The sequence below is a fragment of the Artemia franciscana genome, chromosome 1, assembly GCF_032884065.1.
Source record: "Artemia franciscana chromosome 1, ASM3288406v1, whole genome shotgun sequence".
Classification (NCBI taxonomy): Eukaryota; Metazoa; Arthropoda; class Branchiopoda; order Anostraca; family Artemiidae; genus Artemia; species Artemia franciscana.
The window spans coordinates 29,538,874-29,557,296 of NC_088863.1; the positions used below are offsets into that span (position 1 = coordinate 29,538,874).

The following is an 18,423-nucleotide window of genomic DNA, read 5'->3' on the forward strand; positions in this document are numbered from 1 at the left end:
AACCAAGATTAGAATATTGGAAGCTACAGTGATGACAGTGGTCAAATATGGCTCTGAAGAATGGGCACTCCGAAAAGCAGATGACAATTTGCTGGATGTTTTCCAGAGAAATTGCCTACGGATTGTTCTGGGTATCCGGCTGACTGACCGTATTTCAAACAGTAGGTTGTACGAAAAGTGTGATTCAATCCCGCTTTCTGGGTCTATAATGAAAGAAAGGCTGAGATGGCTAGGCCACGTTCTACGGATGAAGGATGAGAGATTACCGAAGATTGTCCTTTTTGGCCAACCGTTTGGGGCTACACGGAAAACAGGTCGTCCTTGTCTGGGTTGGGAGGATGTCATAGATAAGGATTTAAAGGAAATAAGAACTTCCTGGGAGGGTGTAAAGAGGGAGGCTTTAAATAGATTAGGTTGAAGGAGGAGCGTGCGTAGCTGTGTTGGCCTCAGGCAGATTGGTGCTGCAGCGAGTTATTAGTAGTAGTACTAGTAGTATAAACATTTCTCCTATAATATTTTTGAACCAATACTGTTGTTCTGACTCATTTTCAACTGATAAACTCATTTTTTTCTATAAGACCACAAAATTAGCTACAAAGAGTTATATCGTATCAAATTAAAAAAAAAAAAAAAACAGAACTATTATTCATAATCTTTTTCAACCAATTCATTTATATCGAATTTTGCAGAAATAATAATCTTCTACCGAACTCTCTTTGAAGTTTGTTGTCCCCCATGGTTCTATCTTTAACAACTTTAACAGTCAGATCGAAGTTAGCCAAATCTATAATTTTGTTTTTACACCCTCTCCCCGAGAATTTTCAAAATTTTCTTTGATGTTTGGTGCCACCCATATTTTAGCAACTATCTTCTACAAATTGAATTGTTTGACCAGAGTCAAATGTAGTAAATCATATAGCCTGCTCCCTATCCATCCCCTTCCTCCCGTTGGGGGACTAATAAATATGTTCCATCACAACCAAAGGAATATATTTGTACATGATTCATGTCGACAGCGAAAATGCCGAGATAGCCCCATTAAACCATTTTAAGCTCTCGCCAAAGCTTATTTCTCGTTTTAACAGAATTCCAGTCTTAGCTGTTAACCGCTTATGCACTTTTGTAAAAAAAGAGACAAGAAATGTATTGCCCTCTTAGCCCTTCATAGCCATCCCAACATAAATTTTTCAGTTTTCCCAGCACCCTTCAACACTCCTTGAAAATTTTCACTCAATGGTCCCAGCTGTTTCAGTGACTTACAAGCCTGACTACCGCAGCATTCATAAAAAAATTTCATTTGAGCTTATCAAAATGTACTTATTCTGGTGGCCCAAAAGGTTACTATTAATCGGAAATATAATAGCCCGCTAGGGAAGAAAAAACCCGTCAGATCCGTCCTTCCTCGCGCTATCGTGACATTTTTTTTCATTGTCCAGTATCTTTTTAATCATTCGAATTAACTAAGAATCTAGCCAAGCAAACTATAATACCTATTTTATTGCTCAGACCTTGGTAGCAAAATTTTTTAAAAGTAAAAGCTTTACAATATTCTTCTCTACATGGCTAAGGCAATTTAAAACTCATTGTTTTCAGTGGCGTAATTTCGTCAAAATACTGGGTGGAGGGCAAACTTGGAACCAATTTTTCCCAACTCAAATAAAATGAAGTGAAAAACGTAAGAAAACTAGCCGTATAGTACCATAAAGGCAAAAATCTATTAAAGACTACTTACCCATTTCTCTGGATGCTTGAATTATGCAGGCTTATCTTAGTTTTGACAAGATTTTTGAAGAAATTAAATAAAAAAAAAAACAAGTATATTTTAACTGAAAGTAAGGAGCTACATTGAAACTTAAAACGAACAGAAATTACCCCGTATATGAAAGGGGCTGCTCCTTCTTCAACGCCCTGCTCTTTACGCTAGAGTTTGACTCATTCTCTCAACTCTACTTTTTGAAAACAGTAAAAACTTTAGCGTAAAGAGCAGGGTGTTGAAGAAGGAGCAGCCCCTTTCATATACGGGGTAATTTCTGTTCGTTTTAAGTTTTAATGTAGCTCCTTACTTTCAGTTAAAAAAACTTGTTTTTTTATTTAATTTCTGAACGTTTTTTAGTTAATCCATGTTTTGATTTCGGGTCTCCGCAGATGAATAATTAAAGCGAAATTTGCATATTTATTTATTTGGATAAATGGCTTTCCCATAGTTTTGATAGAATGATTTTGCGAAAAAAGGAGGGGAAGGAGGCCCAGTTGCTCTCCAATTGTTTGGGTACTTAAAAAGGCAACTAGAACTTTTAGTTTTTACGAACGTTTTCATTAGTAAAAGATATACGTAACTTACAAATTAGCTTACTTAACAAACTTCTATGTTCGTATGTTTTTATTACGTATATGAGAAGGTTCGCCCACTCGTCAATACCTCGTCAATAACTCTTTGCATTAAAGCTTAAATTTTGTCCCCTGAACCACAAAGGCCGTAGAATAAATAGTTGAAATTACTAAAAATCCTTTAGCGTAAAGAGTGAGGTATTAGGAGGAGTTGAACCCCAAATATGTGTAATACTTTCTGTTCGTTTTAAGTTTTATTGCTACTCCATACTTCCAATTGAAAAAAACTTTTTCATATTTATTTTCTCATTGTTTTTTTTTAAATAATGCTAGAAAATGCTGCGCCCCCTTTATGGAAATATTCTTCCCCCATGACAAATTCCTCCATGGAAAATTTCCCCCACATAGCCTCCTCTTCTCAACCCCCCTCCCTCCCAACCGAAAAATCCCCCTGAAAACGTCTCTACATTTCCCAATAACCATTAATATATGCAAACACTGGTCAAAATTTGCAACTTGCAGCCCCTCCCACAGGGACTGTGGGGGAGTTAGTCGTCCCCAAAGACATAGTTATAAAGATTTTCGACTATTCTGAATAAAATGGCTATCTCAGAATTTTGATCCGACTACTTTGGGAAAAAATGAGGGTGGGAGGGGGCCTAGGTGCCCTCTGATTTTTTTGGTCACTTAAAAAGGACACTAGAACTTTTCATTTCCGTTTGAATGAGCCCTCTTAAAAAATTCTAGGACCACTGGGTCGATTCGATCACCCCTGGGAAAAAGAAAAAAAAAACAAACAAATAAACACGCATCCGTGATTTGTCTTCTGGCAAAAAATACAAAATTCTACATTTTTGTAGATAGGATCTTGGAACTTGTACAACAGGGTTCTCTGATACGCTGAATCTGATGGTGTGATTTTCATTAAGATTCTATGACTTTTAGGGGGTGTTTCACCCTATTTTCTAAAATAGGTCGCTCCTTACTACAGTTCGTTACCACGAACTGTTTGACTAGATTTTAGCTGGAGGAAGGCAAACTGGAGTACGGGGGAGCAAGCTGAGATTTTGTGGGGGCAACTTTGCCCCCGGCCTTATTGCAAATTACAACCCTGCTGCTAATAACAGCTAGTCATCGCTTATTACCGCTTAATCATTATCGCTAATTATCGCTTATTATTGGGCCTCGGGTTGAGTTGAGTCAAACATTGCGTGATTTAAATGAAAATTGAGTTAGAGGAGGGTCGAGTTACACGATGGTTCATTCGATGATTAAGTTTGAGTTACCTTTTTTTCATTGTACCATAAGCACAGTTGTCTTACCAAAAACATCTGTGCTCACCTGTATGTGTGCACACAACTGTGTGCACAAAACAACTGGTTGTAGACAAAAAAAATAAACAGCTGTGTGTGCATTTACTGAATTTATACCTTTGTTTTTTACAAAATGTTTTGTTTTATTACAATGTTTCGCACCATAAAGTGACAACCAAAGAATATCTCTTATATTTGACAAGATGTTATTTTACATTCGTATAAACCATTTTACCACGGTACAGATAGTGTTTAATTTTTGTGTTTGGTCTCGTTAATCCTTCATCACCATTTTAATTGGTTTGAGGTGGCATTTATTGGTCTTATTTATCTATTGAAAAAAAGTCTTTAAATAATAAATGCTATTGTGTTAAAATCCTTGAATCTTTTTCGTTTATTTCACTCAGGGTAACTATGGAAAAAAAACAAATTAAAGTTACTTTTAATTTCAATATACAAGAATAAAAAAGTAAAAAAAGTAAGCGTTATAAGCAATCCAGTAATAGCTGTTCTTAGCGAAACAGATAGAATTTTTTTTTTTTTTTTTATATCGGAGTTTTCAACTACGCGTCATTTTCTTGGTTTCATTCAGTTATTTTTTTCTTTCGTTGAGGATGGCTATTAATTTTCATATCCAATTTATGTTTTGGTTAGCACTTCATCTCTCTCCTAAAAATTTTCTCATTTTTAGGGAATTTTTCTTATCTGAGAAAAACATAATTCTCCAACATAGCCAAAAGATAATATCAGATTGTATCCCTTCAGCTAATTCTATATCTGACAATTTATGTACTGGAAAAAGGGCAGCCAGGTGGCTGATCACATTTACAGAAGCCAATATCTTTTTTTAGATTTTAGAATTCAAAATGGTAATTCTGGCTTTTGATTCGAACCAGCTTGTATATAATAGCTAAGCAAAATAAATAATACTAATAATAAGCACTTACGTTACATCAATTCCACTAGACAGACTGCCATCTCTATTCGAACGACCTCCAACTCCTGAGTGGTATTCAACAGTTTGATCAGCAGCATCGAACATACATTCAACGCGGACGTTTTTATCGGACGACTGCATTATTACTGGGTTATTTTGTATGACAATATTGTTTCCATATCTTCCTTTGGTCTGAAAGTGATTATGCAAATGCATAAAATACATCAAGTTATTTCAATTAGGGTCATTCGATACCGTAAAGGATCACCCCATCTTGTTCATTGTAAACTTTTTGTTTGTGTGGTCAAAATATTCAGAATTGTTTAGGCGGTCCCCCCATAGTTTTTATAGCCTCGATTCAAGATTACAATAAACGACCGAAAATTGAAATTTAACTACGAATTTCCCAAAAATCCTATAAAAACCTTTAACTTCTCCTTTTTTGTGAGGGAGAATAGAGATTGATAGAGAATAGAGACTCAGATTTAATGAAACTTGAACCATTGGAACGTGCGATTTAATTTAACGGAATATAATTTTCTTTAAGAGTTCAGGAAAAGAGAGTTCCTAAAATATTCTAATATACCTGCTTGGAAAACATTAAAAGTCAGCTAAAAAAAAAGTATTATTGAATAATTAGATAGCTTTGAAAGTTCCCTGTTGTGCAAAGTTTCACTTGGCATGAAGGCCTTCGGCAAGATTAGACATGATACTTGGCTTACTATGTATCTCCCAGCAGAATAAAGTGAGAATAGCACATGAGAACCCATTCGATATGGTAAAATTCTAGTCTGGAATAATGATTATTTTCCTTTACCGACTGCTATTGCTCCAAATTGTCTCTTTATGTAATCAAATAAAAAGAGTTTTTCAACTGAAAGCAAGGAGCAACATTAAAATCAAAACGAACAGAGTCTATTCCGTATTTGATGCAGTTGCCCTCCTCCTCAATTCCAAGCTCTTTACGCTGAATTTTTTACACTATTAAAAAAGCTTCCTATTTAAATTCAACAGCCCTTCTGTTTCGGGAGTCGTTCTTACAAAGTTTTGGAACCACAGTCAAACTTTAACATAAAGAGAGAAACTGCTTCGTATACGGAATAAGTTCTGTTCGTTTTTAGTTTAATGTTGCTCCTTATTTTCAATTGAAAAAAAAATAGTTTTTTTTATTTAATTTTTGCTCGTTTTTCAAATAAAGCCGCTAAATCAAGGTCACCACCCATGAAAAATTTTCCCCCCTCCCGGAAAACTCCTCGGTGAAAAGTCCGTGTGACGCAAGATAACCGCCCTCTCAAAATTTCAGTTTAATAATTCGTGATCTATTCTTTCCATTCTCGATCAAAATTCAGCCCCTCCACGCCATAAAACTTCTTGCAGAAGATTCAGCATGGAAAGTCCTCATTAGCATACTTTCACTTACAAAAAGTTCCAATCATTTGTCCAAGAGCTTCGGAAATCCCCTTTTTCCGTGGAAACTATTTCCTGGAAATCCAAAAATTCCTTCCAGACAATTTCTCCGCAACATCTCTACATGCAAAATTGAGTAGGCAAAGAAAAATTAAGACGAACAAAAAACAATTGTGTAGGAATTCAGTCAAAGCCCCAAGTGTGAAATTTCCCATAGAAATTTCAACCCCTGAATTTTTCATCCACATAGAAAATTATCTCCGACCCACTCGAAGCACAATATACCCTCCCCCCCAAAAAAAATGTCTGTACACTTCCCAATAATAAATAATATACATTAACAATTTTCAAATTTTATAACTTAAAGACGAATCCCCATGGGCTGAGGGGAGGGTTTTCGACATACCTTCGCGAATTTTCAACTATAATAAACAAAATGGCTATCTCGAAATTTTGATCAGAAGCTTTTGGGGAAAAAGAGGGCGTCGGAGGGAGGCTAGTTTTCTTCTATCCTCTTGGTCACCTAAAAAGGGTACTAAAAATTTCAATTTCCGTTCAAATGAGCCCCCATGTTGTGTTCTAACATCATTGCTTTGGTACGATCACATCTGGGAAAAAAGAATAAACACGCATCTGTGATCTTTATTCTGACAAAAAACTACAAAATTCCATGTTTTTCTAGGTAAGAGGTCGAAACCTCTAAAGAAACTGAAACGCTGAATCTGATGGTGCAATTTTCATTAAGAGTCTCTGACATTTAGCCCCCCCCCCTTTAGAAAAAAAAGCAAATTTACTCGGGCTCGTAGTCATTTATCGGTAACAATAAGCTTAATATATTTTGAATTCGCATAATAGACAGATTCTTTTGATTTAATTATTGATATCAAAATTTCATTTTTTACAGTTTCGGTTACTATTCAGCCATGTCACTCCTTACTTACATTTCGTTGCCACGAACTACCTGATTTTTAGAGCCTCAACAGCCTTCTTTAATATGATATAGTTATCATATGTTTATGTTATACTCAAAAGAGTAAGATCTCATAACTTGAGGCCTTGTGCTTTTGTTACATATGAATTAGAAAAACTTAAATTAAGGATAACTATATTTACTAAGGCAGGAGAGATATTAAATGTGTGTCTACCTTTGATTGAAATTACATGTAATGTTATATTTTTAAAAACAAATTTTTGTTCAGTTTTATGCCTTTAAATCTTATTTGTGATCTTGAATTGTCATAGGAATTGTATGAATATAAAAACTAGGGTGTCGAGTACTGCTAAGTTGTATTATTTGGTATGAGTTTAGACTGTCTAATCGTCTTCGGTAGATAAAATTGTATTAAATTTATTTGGGAAATACGAGAGAAAAGTATTAATTTAATTCAAAAGAAAACTTAGCATCCTCTATGCCATGCACCTATGAAAGAAGCTGGCAAGATGATAACAAGCTTTTCTACTCCAGGTTTCTTTCATTGAACAATATTCTCAGGGTTGATAAGTTTTACGGTTTGGTTTCGCTTTTTAATATACACGCGTTTTACAGGTAATAAAGAACATTTATAACATAATAAAGATTGAAATTAGAATAAATTTTTTCTCCACTGATTGTAAGGTCATCCCTGCATTTTCAAAATACTTGGGAGTAAATGTGTCTTAGCACGCCTAAAAAATGGATGAACTTATCCAGAAGAGGGTGGCCTTCGGCATAATTATCTAGAACAATAATGCCTATCAATTTTGTATCGTCTCTTTCGTATCTTCCATTTCGCTTAGTCGTATAGCCACAATGTTCACTTATGCTTTAATTACTTTAATTACTTTTATTCTTTAAATTGCTGTCATTAAAAAAGTTCACATTTCGCACATCTTCTTTTTGTTGTATGACGGAAGGGCAAATATTGGCTTAGTCATTACTAATGTTTTCAAGATACCTTAGCCACTACTAGAGAAACTCAGAAATTTTGCAAATTATATTCATATATGAACTAAAAACACATTAAATTGCAATCACAGAGGAACAGAGACTTAACTTGTAAGAAAATTGTGGCTTTTTCAAGCAAAATCTTTATCTTAAAGAAAAACAATCAGGTTTAAAAAGACGAGGAAAATGTGTTTCTGCCAAGATTTGTTCCCATGCACTACTTAATCGGAAACACTGGTTAACCTATTTTTAATATAGTGAGGTTATTTGTCTCTCCAGAAATAAGGATTGATGTGATTAGATTGCATAATTACGTAAAAAAACAATGGAACTAAAGCATACCTTTTGCACGGAAGTACTGGAAAGTAATCTACGCTTTTTTGTTAGTTTGAACTATGTCAGAGTGCTTTTAAATTAGTCAAAAACTGATTTCAGCAGTCAAAAACCCAAACTGTATTTTTCGTTCGAAATACAATAGTTGAAATAAATGGTTGAGATATTTCAGTTGAAATATATCTATATATGTGTACGTAACACGTGATTTTTTTTAATGTTCTGGTGAATTTCATCTCACATAAAAATCACATGAACGTAAATTCACGAGACATAGACAATAGAAATCCAATTTTCCAAGAAAATATACAGAACCGACAAAAACGACAGACAACAGTAACTATTATATTTCAAATAATAATAAGAGTTTTACGATAACTAAGAGATCCACTTAATATAACCATTCATCTTTAACTCCTGCTCTCTAAACAGTTCCTATTCTTTTGTTCTGTGTCATTTTTATCAGTAATATTGGTTTTTATCAGCTAAGAAGTCAATTGTACTAATAACAAAGTAGTGAGCTTAGAAGAAGAACATCTTTGAAGTTGGTAAGGGGATACTTTTCCTTTTGATCTTTTCAGAGATTCACATTGCAGCTTATGAGGGTTTAACTATGGCTAAGACATTCTTCTCATAAAAAAAAGAAGAATATTTCCAAAAAATATTTCCTGGTATTTGGGAACGTACAAGGAATTCAGAATGCTATAAGCGCGATCTGGTTCTCTGGGGTTGAATTTGGCAGTCCAAAAATATACTTACAACATTTAATTTGCGATAAGTTTGTCAATTTTCAACATTTTTCGTTCAGTGACACCACTTTGGTAAGTGGTGCCACCATTTTATAAATCTCATGTTACAAAAAGAACACACTTTGCTAAATTACACCTATTCCCAAAGAGTTTGTGTCCTAAAAAAGAAGCTGGAACTCGAATAGAAGAATATCAGAATACTGACCTTGTTTCATGCAGGTACTACATATATAATAATAAACGGAGGATAAGGAGGCTGTACTATTTAAGAACTTTGGTTAAATGATTTTAAGTTCATATTCCGTGATTTAGATTTAGTACCTGTGTAAATGTGTTACAAAAGTCAATCCTCAAAAATGGTTAGAAGCACCTTTACATTTTGGAACACGTGCAATTTAATTCCATTGAATGTTGGATAATCTGTGAATTAGGATAAATTTTCTCGCACTCCGTACATTTTTCTACCTTACAACTGCAGGACGACATAATACCTTTTGTATGGTTCCACATTTTGATCCAAGCGGGATCCTAAGAGTAATCTGTGACTGACCATTTCCAAGTTCAGAACAAGCTTGGGGATTCCCTGTAGCGTACACCCTTCCAACGAATGGAGACAAGAAGGCCACAGAGACAATCATGTCTGAATTTGTGCATTCAACTTTCACTAAAATGGAATGTAGAAATAACATTTTTCTTAGAACGATAGAAATTCCACGGTAGCACAAAACTATGTAGAGTTACAAAATAGCACAGAAAGCCTTTAAGAGGGACATGCCATCTATAGAAATTAATGAGTAATTGAGGTTTTATCTTAAGGAAAGAATTAGTTTACTTCAGCTTTTTTGTGGGTAGAAAAATCATATGAGTCTTTTTTGTCCTATTTTGTGTTTTGCTGATGATATATAAGGACACACCTAATTAGAATGATAAAAAACAACAGTTATCCCACCTCTCACCAAACTTTCGAAATCCTGAGCTTGGGTCGTTTCTGACAAACGCCTACCAATTTTTCAATTGACTGCCTGGTCGCCTACACCAATCTGGCAACAAAGCAGCTGGAAAGACTTTTTAGACAATTTGGTAATTAGGTCCTCTCAGGACTTTGCCAAGCCATCATAATCTTCTCTCCTTGACAATCATGACGGTATGCTCAGTGTTACAGCCACAATGACGCACCACAGCCACAGTGATTCTCTCAGAGTATCGTGGCCTAAGGATTTTTCGTAGACAAAAAAAAAAAATTCGCGGTCAAAAAAATTCCATTTCATGCAGAAAAGGCACATTAGATGGCCAAGTCTCGACAGCATACAAGAGAACTAAAAGCCACTTGGTAGACATTAATTTTAGTGTTCATGCCAACCTCCAATCGGTTCAACAAGCAGCGATGGAACTAACTGAAAACGTATTAATCGAGATATGATATTTCATTCTCAGTTACACAAATAATTCTAAATAGCCTAAGAAAATGTGATAATATCATCCGGACCTTACCTTATTAAACCAATCTAGCTACTAAAAAGATAATTAAAAAGCAAACCCCACCAATAGCTATATAAACACTAAAAAAAACGAAGTTTAAAAGCGGCATATACATTAATATACTCTATTTTTTTTTGTTCTGATTAGAAATATACATAAATTAAGTTGAAAAATATTCATCAACTGTAATCAGGATGCAATTTTAGGGAAAGGAAAAATCATCGGCAGTTCGGTGACATAGCCTAGGTAGAGAGTGAAGTGGCTTCCATGTATAATATAATTGTTTATTGTATTTTTCTCCGATCACTTTAATTGTTTTATGATTTCGTGTCTTCTCCTCTGTAGTTTCACTGCAGCTCTTTACTTTTCTTCATAGAACTTTTTTTTGGAATTTTTTTTTCATCAATATCTAAAAAGTAGTGTTAGTATGATAAAGTTACGCCCTCAAATTGAGCATGTCTATACACCCATAACTAGAGTTCCAATCTTATCTATAAGTTTATTTTTTTTTTTTAGGATGACCATTTGTTTTGCTTTGTTTGCAGTTCCCACCAGGGATAAAAATACTGCTGAATAAAATTTCCTAACGATCTACTCAAATGGAAATCTAAATATGCTTACGTTTGAACCATGACACACTAATTTGACAGATTCAGTCAGTTGGTGTTTGAAAAACTTTTTAAATATTGAATTTCGACACATTCATCCCCTAACCATAGTAAAAAAGAAATAAAGTACTTATTTTCGTAACGAACACACTGTTCCTTATATTGGAGGTAAGGAGACTGGAGGTAGAGAAGACTAATGGCGTTAATGTGCTCTAAAGTTGAGGGATGGGGGGGGGGGCAGAAAGCTGTAATTTAAAGTCTAGTGGTCACGACAAGTTTCATTTTTTGATAAAAAATAAGAAAAGTTTTTTTTCAGATTATAGTTGGAATAGGAGGGTAAATGCACCCTCTATCCTTTACAATCGGTACTGCTGGGAAGAGCTCTTCATGCGTACGTAGTATAGCCTTAATTCATTTAAGCGGCCGGTTCCCTCTACTCTTTCCTTCCTTAGTGCCTTAAGATCACGAAGAATGTTTAACGGCGATTCCTCTAAGCTGCCATTTAGTAACAAAAGTTATAGATGTTGTTATTGTGAACTACGGCTATAAAAGGTGATATTTTTTCTTTCCAACGACATATTTTTTAGCTTCTAAGCCGTTTTCTATTGATTTTATGAAATGTACATCTGATGTGGTAAAAGAAAGACACATTACTCGACTGAGTCAACAAGTAATCGATAAAATTATTTTCTTAGAAATACATTCTAGTCAATCAATGTATTGTTTCTGGGATGCTAGACAACAGATGTTAAGCGTCAAAATATCGTAACAGGTTAATTGCGCAATTGATTTCTCTATTGGAGTTATATATATGGTAAATGCTATCGGTGATTTGTTTCGGGGCATCTTGTTTGGCATCACTCCACGAATTTGTATGCCACAATGATTTGAGATGCTTGCTGGACAGACATGTTCATTTGGTATTTAATGAAACTTTGTTTTGATGACCAAGATTGTAATGACTTCAACCGGCCAGGTATTCTTTTGGTAAAGTCATGGTCCTGAGAGTATCAGTTTCCCATTACCTAGATGGCACATGATTTTGGGTCCTGAGTTCCCCTCCAGGGCTCCTTGTCCTCCACCAGGGCCCTAACAACCCCCCACCATTTTACTTTTGAACTCGAATTGATTATTGATTATCAATTATTGATTATCAACTATATATTCTCAATTATTCATTATTGATAATTGGTTATTGGTTGTCGATATTGATCATTGGTTATTGATTATCGTTTATTGACTATTGATTATTGATTATCACTTATTAATTATTGATTATCGATTTTTGAATATTGATGATCGATTATCGATATTGATTATTGATTTTGCTGTTGATCATTGATTATTGATTATCGATTATCGATTATTAGTTATCCATATGGGGTATCGATATTGATTATTGATTATCGATAATTGATTATCGGTTATTGATCATTAATTATTCATTATTGGTTATTGCCTATTGATTATCGATTACAGATGATTAATTATCGAATATTGATAATTGATTATCGATTGTTGATATCTTTATTTTTCTAAACCTAGAGTTTTTCGGGACTTGGAATTATTTTAGGGCTTAGAATTTTTCCTGGGACTTAGAATGTTTTGGGGGTTAGAATTTTTTGGAGGGTTAGAATTATTTTGGAGCCCAAAATTCTTGTGGCATTTCTTGGAACTTTTTGTCCATATTATTTTTGGACTTAGAATTTTCTGGGACCTAGAACCTTTTTTAGCTTAGAAATTTTTCGGGGAAAGGATTTTTAAGAATTTTTTTTGCTTGAAAATTTTAACTTGAATTTCAGAAGATTAAGATAAATGAATACTGAAACAATTTTTTATTTTACGTCAATGATTCATCAAAAAGACAGGAATGACGAAAATATAGTCAGACACACATACACAAAAAGACAAAACAAAGACAAGGAAACTCCCGGTCAGACACATAGGCACTGACAGAGAGAGAGAGAGAGAGGGACAAGGAAACAGCCACTTAGAAACAAAGGAACAGAGAAAGAGGGAGAGAGATAGAGAGAGAGAGAGAGAGAGAGAGAGAGAGAGAAACATGTACAGACACACAGAGCCAGACACACAAATAGTATAGACATACAATTGTCCAAAAAAATCGTCAATGGAAATTTTTTTTTATTTTATTTTTTATTGTTTTTCAAATATTTGCATGAAATCCCTTCCCCCTGAAAAATTCTTCCACAGAAAGTTCCTCCGCGTAATATTCTTCCTCTGGAGAATTACCCCCGGAAAATTCCATCCTCGCTGTGAATTTCCCCTGAAATTAAAACCCCTGGAAAGGTTAACCCCAAAAACTATGCTCCCAACGGCAAATTTTTCTCGTAAAAAATACCCTCCCCCACAGAAAATACCCCCTCCGAAAAAAATATTTCTATACTTCAAAATAACCAATACTATATGTAAACAATATGGACTAGCTTCACAACTTACAGCCGTTTTCCCAGGATCTTTGGGGGTCATATTATCTCCAAAGACAAAATTATTGAACCTTTCAACTATGCTGAATAAAATAGTAATCTCAAAATTTTGATCAGATTATTTGGGAAAAACGGGCGTGGGAGGAGAGATAGCTACACTTCATCCTTTCGGTCATCTAAAAAGAACACTAGAACTATTGATTTCCGTTCAAATTAACTCTCTCTGGCTCGACCTTTCTTCTGGCAAAACAAATGTCAAATTCTACATTTTTGCACATGAGAGCTTGAAACCTCTGCAGTGGGGTTCTATCATATGCTGAATCTGATAGTGTGATTTTCGTCAAAAATTACTTGACGTTATGAGGGTGTTTCCACCCTTTTTCGATAACGAGGCAAATGTTCTGAGGCTCGTAGATTTTGATTAGTAACACTAAACTTAATAAGCGTTATATTTGAAATTAACATAGAAAGCCATTTCTTTTGAAATATCTATTGATATTAAAATTTCTTGTTTTAGAGTTTCGGCTACTATTGAGCCGTGACACTCCTTACTTACAGTTCGTAACCAAAAACTGTTAAAAATGATGCTTCAGAATAAATGGCTGCGTTAACCATTTATTCAGCAGTGACTAAGTGAGTCCATAGAAACAAATACGCAACCTCACAGCATTATTATTTATTATTACCATAATTCCTCATTATTGCTATAATATTACTAATATTATTATTATATTACTATTATTAATCAATATATAGTGCTTCGGTAACTTTGAATCGATTGGTTACCTTAGAGTTTCCACGAAAACATCAAATTTGTCCTTTATGGGGCAAAATTGCCATTTTCCGCCACCAAGTGATAGGGAACAATTACACTTAGCTGCAGTAATATTTTTCGGCTGCTAAAAAAGGCACTAGAACCTAGAATTTCGTCTTAGGGAGCCTTTTTCTGATTTTCTAGACTACTGGTATAATACGATCCCCCTTTTAATTCAAACATTAATGTTTGTATTTTTTCCCAATTCTTTAAAAAATACTCCTAAAACACATGGGGTCGACTAATTGGAATAAGAAACTGTTTCTAACTACTAAAATATTGTAGTGTAAATAGCGATGGATTGAACCGGGGGAACCCCCTCATGTAAAGAATAATTTCTGTTTGTTTTAAGTATTAATGTTACTCCTCACTTTCAGCTGAATTTTTTTTCAAACAGTTCGTGGTAACGAACTGTATTAAGGAGCGACCCGGCTCAATAGTAACCAAAACTCTAAAAAATGGAATTTTGATACCAATAGCTACATAAAAAGAATCGCACTTTAATGCTGGTTTTAAATATATAAGTGTCGTCAAGTTTAGTTTTACCCATCAAAAGTTACGATCCTGAGAAAATTTGCGTTATATAGAAAATAGGGGAAATACCCCCTAAAAGTCATAGAATCTTAACGAAAATCACACCATCAGCTTCAGCGTATCAGAGAACCCTACTGTAGAAGTTTCGAGCTCCTATCTACAAGAATGTGGAATTTTGCATTTTTTTTTGCCAGAAGGCAGATCACGGATGCGTGTTTATTTGTTTTTTTTTTTTTGTTTTTTGTTTGTTTTTTTTTATTCCCAGGGGTGATCGTATCGACCCAGTTGTCCTAGAATGTTGCAAGAGGAATCATTCTAACGGAAATGAAAAGTTCTAGTGCCCTTTTTAAGTGACCAAAAAAATTGGAGGACACCTAGGCCCCCTCCCACGCTATTTATTTTCTTAAAGTCAACTTATCAAAATTCTGAGATAGCCATTTTATTCAACGTAGTCAAAAAATCTTATAACTATGTCTTTGGGGACGACTTACTCCCCCAAAGTCCCCGTGGGAAGGGCAACAAGTTACAAACTTTGACCTGTGCTTACAAATAGTAATGGTTATTGGAAAGTATACAGGCGTTTTCAGGAGGATTTTTTTGGTTGGGGTGAGGGGTTGAGAAGAGGGGGATATGCTCAGGGAACTTTCCATCGAGAATTTGTCATGGGAGAAGAAAATTTACTAGCATTATTTAAAAAAAAACAATTAAAAAATAAATGTGAAAAAGCTTTTTCAGCTGGAAGTAAGGAACAGCAATAAAACTTAAAACAAACAGAAATTATTACCCATATGAGGGGCTCACCTCCTTCTAATACCTCGCTCTGTACGCTAAAGTATTTTTAGTAATTTCAACTATTTATTCTACGGTTTTTGTGATTCAGGGGTCATTCTTAATGAATTGGGATAAAATTTAAGCTTTAGTGTAAAGAGCGAGGTCCTGACGATGGGGCAAATCCCCTCATATATGTAATAAAAACATGAGAATACAAAAGTTCTTTACGCAAGCTAATTTATAAGTTACGTAAATATTTTACCAATAAAAAGATTCGTAAAAAAATAAAAGTTCTAGTTGCCTTTTTAATTAACCGAAAAATCGGAGGGCAACTAGGCTTCGTCCCCCGCTCTTTTTTTCTCAAAATCATTCGATCAAAATTATGAGAAAGCCATTTAGCCAAAAAAAAAAAAATGCAAATTTCGTTTTGATTATTCCTCTGCGGAAAGCCAAAATCAAAACATGCATTGATTCAAAAACGTTCAGAAATTAAATAAAAAAAACAAGCTTTTTTAACTGAAAGTAAGGAGCGATATTAAAACTTAAAACGCACAGAAATTACTTCGTATATGAAAGAGGCTGCTTCCTCATCAACGCCCCGTTCTTTACTCAAAAGTTTTTTACTGTTTTAAAAAGAAGAATTGAGAGAAAGAGTCAAACTTTAGCGTAAAGAACGAGGCGCCGATGAGGAAGCAGCCTCTTTCATATATGAAGTAATTTCTGTGCGTTTTAAGTTTTAATGTCGCTCCTTACTTTCAGTTAAAAAACATGTTTTTTTTATTTAATTTTTATCACAATGAGCTGCCAATTCTTTTTATGTGTATATTGTCCATAAAAACTTTGTTTTTAGAGTCTCCTTTACCACTAACACGAGTCTTTAGTTGCAGCAATAAAACTCTTCGTCACCACAAAATGTTTGATTCCTTAGCGGAGTTTTAAAATATACAGTTTTATATAAATAAGTTAGCCAATCGGTTTCTTTACAGACTCAGCTAGTAATCTGCCAATAACCAAAATACCCTTTCATGAAAACACAATTTTCTAGATAGCTTTAAGGAATCTTTTAATTAAATGAGGGTCACACTTTCTATTAAAAATGTGCTTAAATTGTAAGTGTTTCTCAGGGAAACAGTTTTCCTTTAAAAATTTTAGAAATTAGCCAACTTCTCTTGTTAAAACGAAAAGGGCTGCAAGTATGAATGAGTGTGTTTTATGTTGAGTGTTTCCCTTTAGAATTCAAGATAACGATTTTCTGAAAGGGATAAGCATGCAGAATGGAAAGCCTAAAGGGAGATATTATGAAGAGTAAAAAATTTAGTAGAGATACAGTAGGCTAATGAATACTTTTCTATTCTTTAGTGTATGATTTAAATACATAAGAATAGAAAACAAAACATAAAAGTGAATCACGTTGAGAATAGAAGGCTGGAGTATTCAATGCATTAAATTATAGTGAACACTCATACTACCAGAAAGATCACAGAGAAAACAAAATTAGTCATTAATGTAGAAAATTCTAAATAATGAGAAAGAGGGAAACATCTAGAGCATAAGAGGTAAAAAGATGGAGAAGAAAGCAAGGAAGAAAAGCGATTACACTTCTTTGTTTGCTCTGTTTTAACAGGTGACACAACAAAGTTATGACTAATATAAACATAATAATAAATAAAACTAATATGGATTTTCTCTGGGATCAGCGAAAACGTGACTATTAAGCAATCCGTAATGAATTGCACTAATTATGAATATTGGTACCATAAATTAGACAAGGGGGGATGATAGTCTTCAATATTCAAACACTCACGCTCTTAAAAAATATTTTTCCCAAAGACTTTCAACAGAGAGAGAGAGAGAGAGAGAGAGAGAGAGAGAGAGAGAGAGAGAGAGAGAGAGAGAGAGAGAGAGAGAGAGAGAGAGAGAGAGAGAGAGAGAGAGAGAGAGAGAGAGAGAGAGAGAGAGAGAGAGAGAGAGAGAGAGAGAGAGAAGAGAGAGAGAGAGATCGGTATATTTAAAAACTACCGTAGCATAGAGCTATATTCAGTTTTTTCACAAAAATCATACATTTAAACAAAAATCACACACTACAACTCAGCATTAAAAACTGATGTGAAAAAAGGCACAAATGAGTTTGCGTATCGATTGGTTCGTACTTTAGGGGGTACAAGTTTATTTCGTAATCGAGTTCGGCTATTGGGAGGGGCTGGTTCGGGTAGTAGTGATCGGTGGCTCTTATTGGCTAGGATGAATTTTCAAATTGGTGAATAAGGTGTTCCAGCCGGACTTTAAGTGGAGATAAATTTAATTTAGGGAGGGCTTGATCGTAGGGTATGCCACGGTCTCGGAGTATAATCCTTGTTGCTCTTTTCTGGACGCACTCTATGTCACGTAATAGGTACGCTGTGCGGATAGCAGATGGACCCCACACCGGGCACGCGTACTCGAGCAACGGGCGAACATAACACGTGTAGGCATGGAGAAGGCTTTTAGTATCACACCCAAAACGCCTCATTTTGGTAAGTGTCTGAAGGCTTGCATTAGCCTTGTGGACGGTTAAATTAATATGGGCACTGAAACTACAGTCACTAGTGAAAGTTACTCCTAAGATTTTTATTTCGTTCACAATCGGGAAAGGGACTAGAGGCATATCTATATTCCGCTTCAGAGGGTTGAAACGAATTATCTTCGACTTGGCTACGTTAATGGTAAGATCATGACTTGAGCATTCGGTCTTTAGCTGATCAAATAACTGGTCTGAAAACTGCTTTGTTATGATAGTGTTTTC

At 34.7% G+C, this 18,423-nt stretch overlaps 1 protein-coding gene across 3 annotated transcripts in view; it reads right to left on the bottom strand.

Moving 5' to 3' along the window:
- LOC136028245 (uncharacterized) overlaps nt 1-18,423 on the bottom strand; it is a 306,509-nt gene that overhangs the window by 41,102 nt on the left and 246,984 nt on the right. For all 3 annotated transcript variants that reach the window (XM_065705985.1, XM_065705977.1, XM_065705994.1), the window contains exons 24-25: nt 9,483-9,655; nt 4,589-4,770 (exon numbers count right to left, since the gene is read on the bottom strand). In XM_065705985.1, the coding sequence (XP_065562057.1) occupies nt 4,589-4,770; nt 9,483-9,655 (355 nt within the window). The remainder of the gene's footprint in view (nt 1-4,588; nt 4,771-9,482; nt 9,656-18,423) is intronic.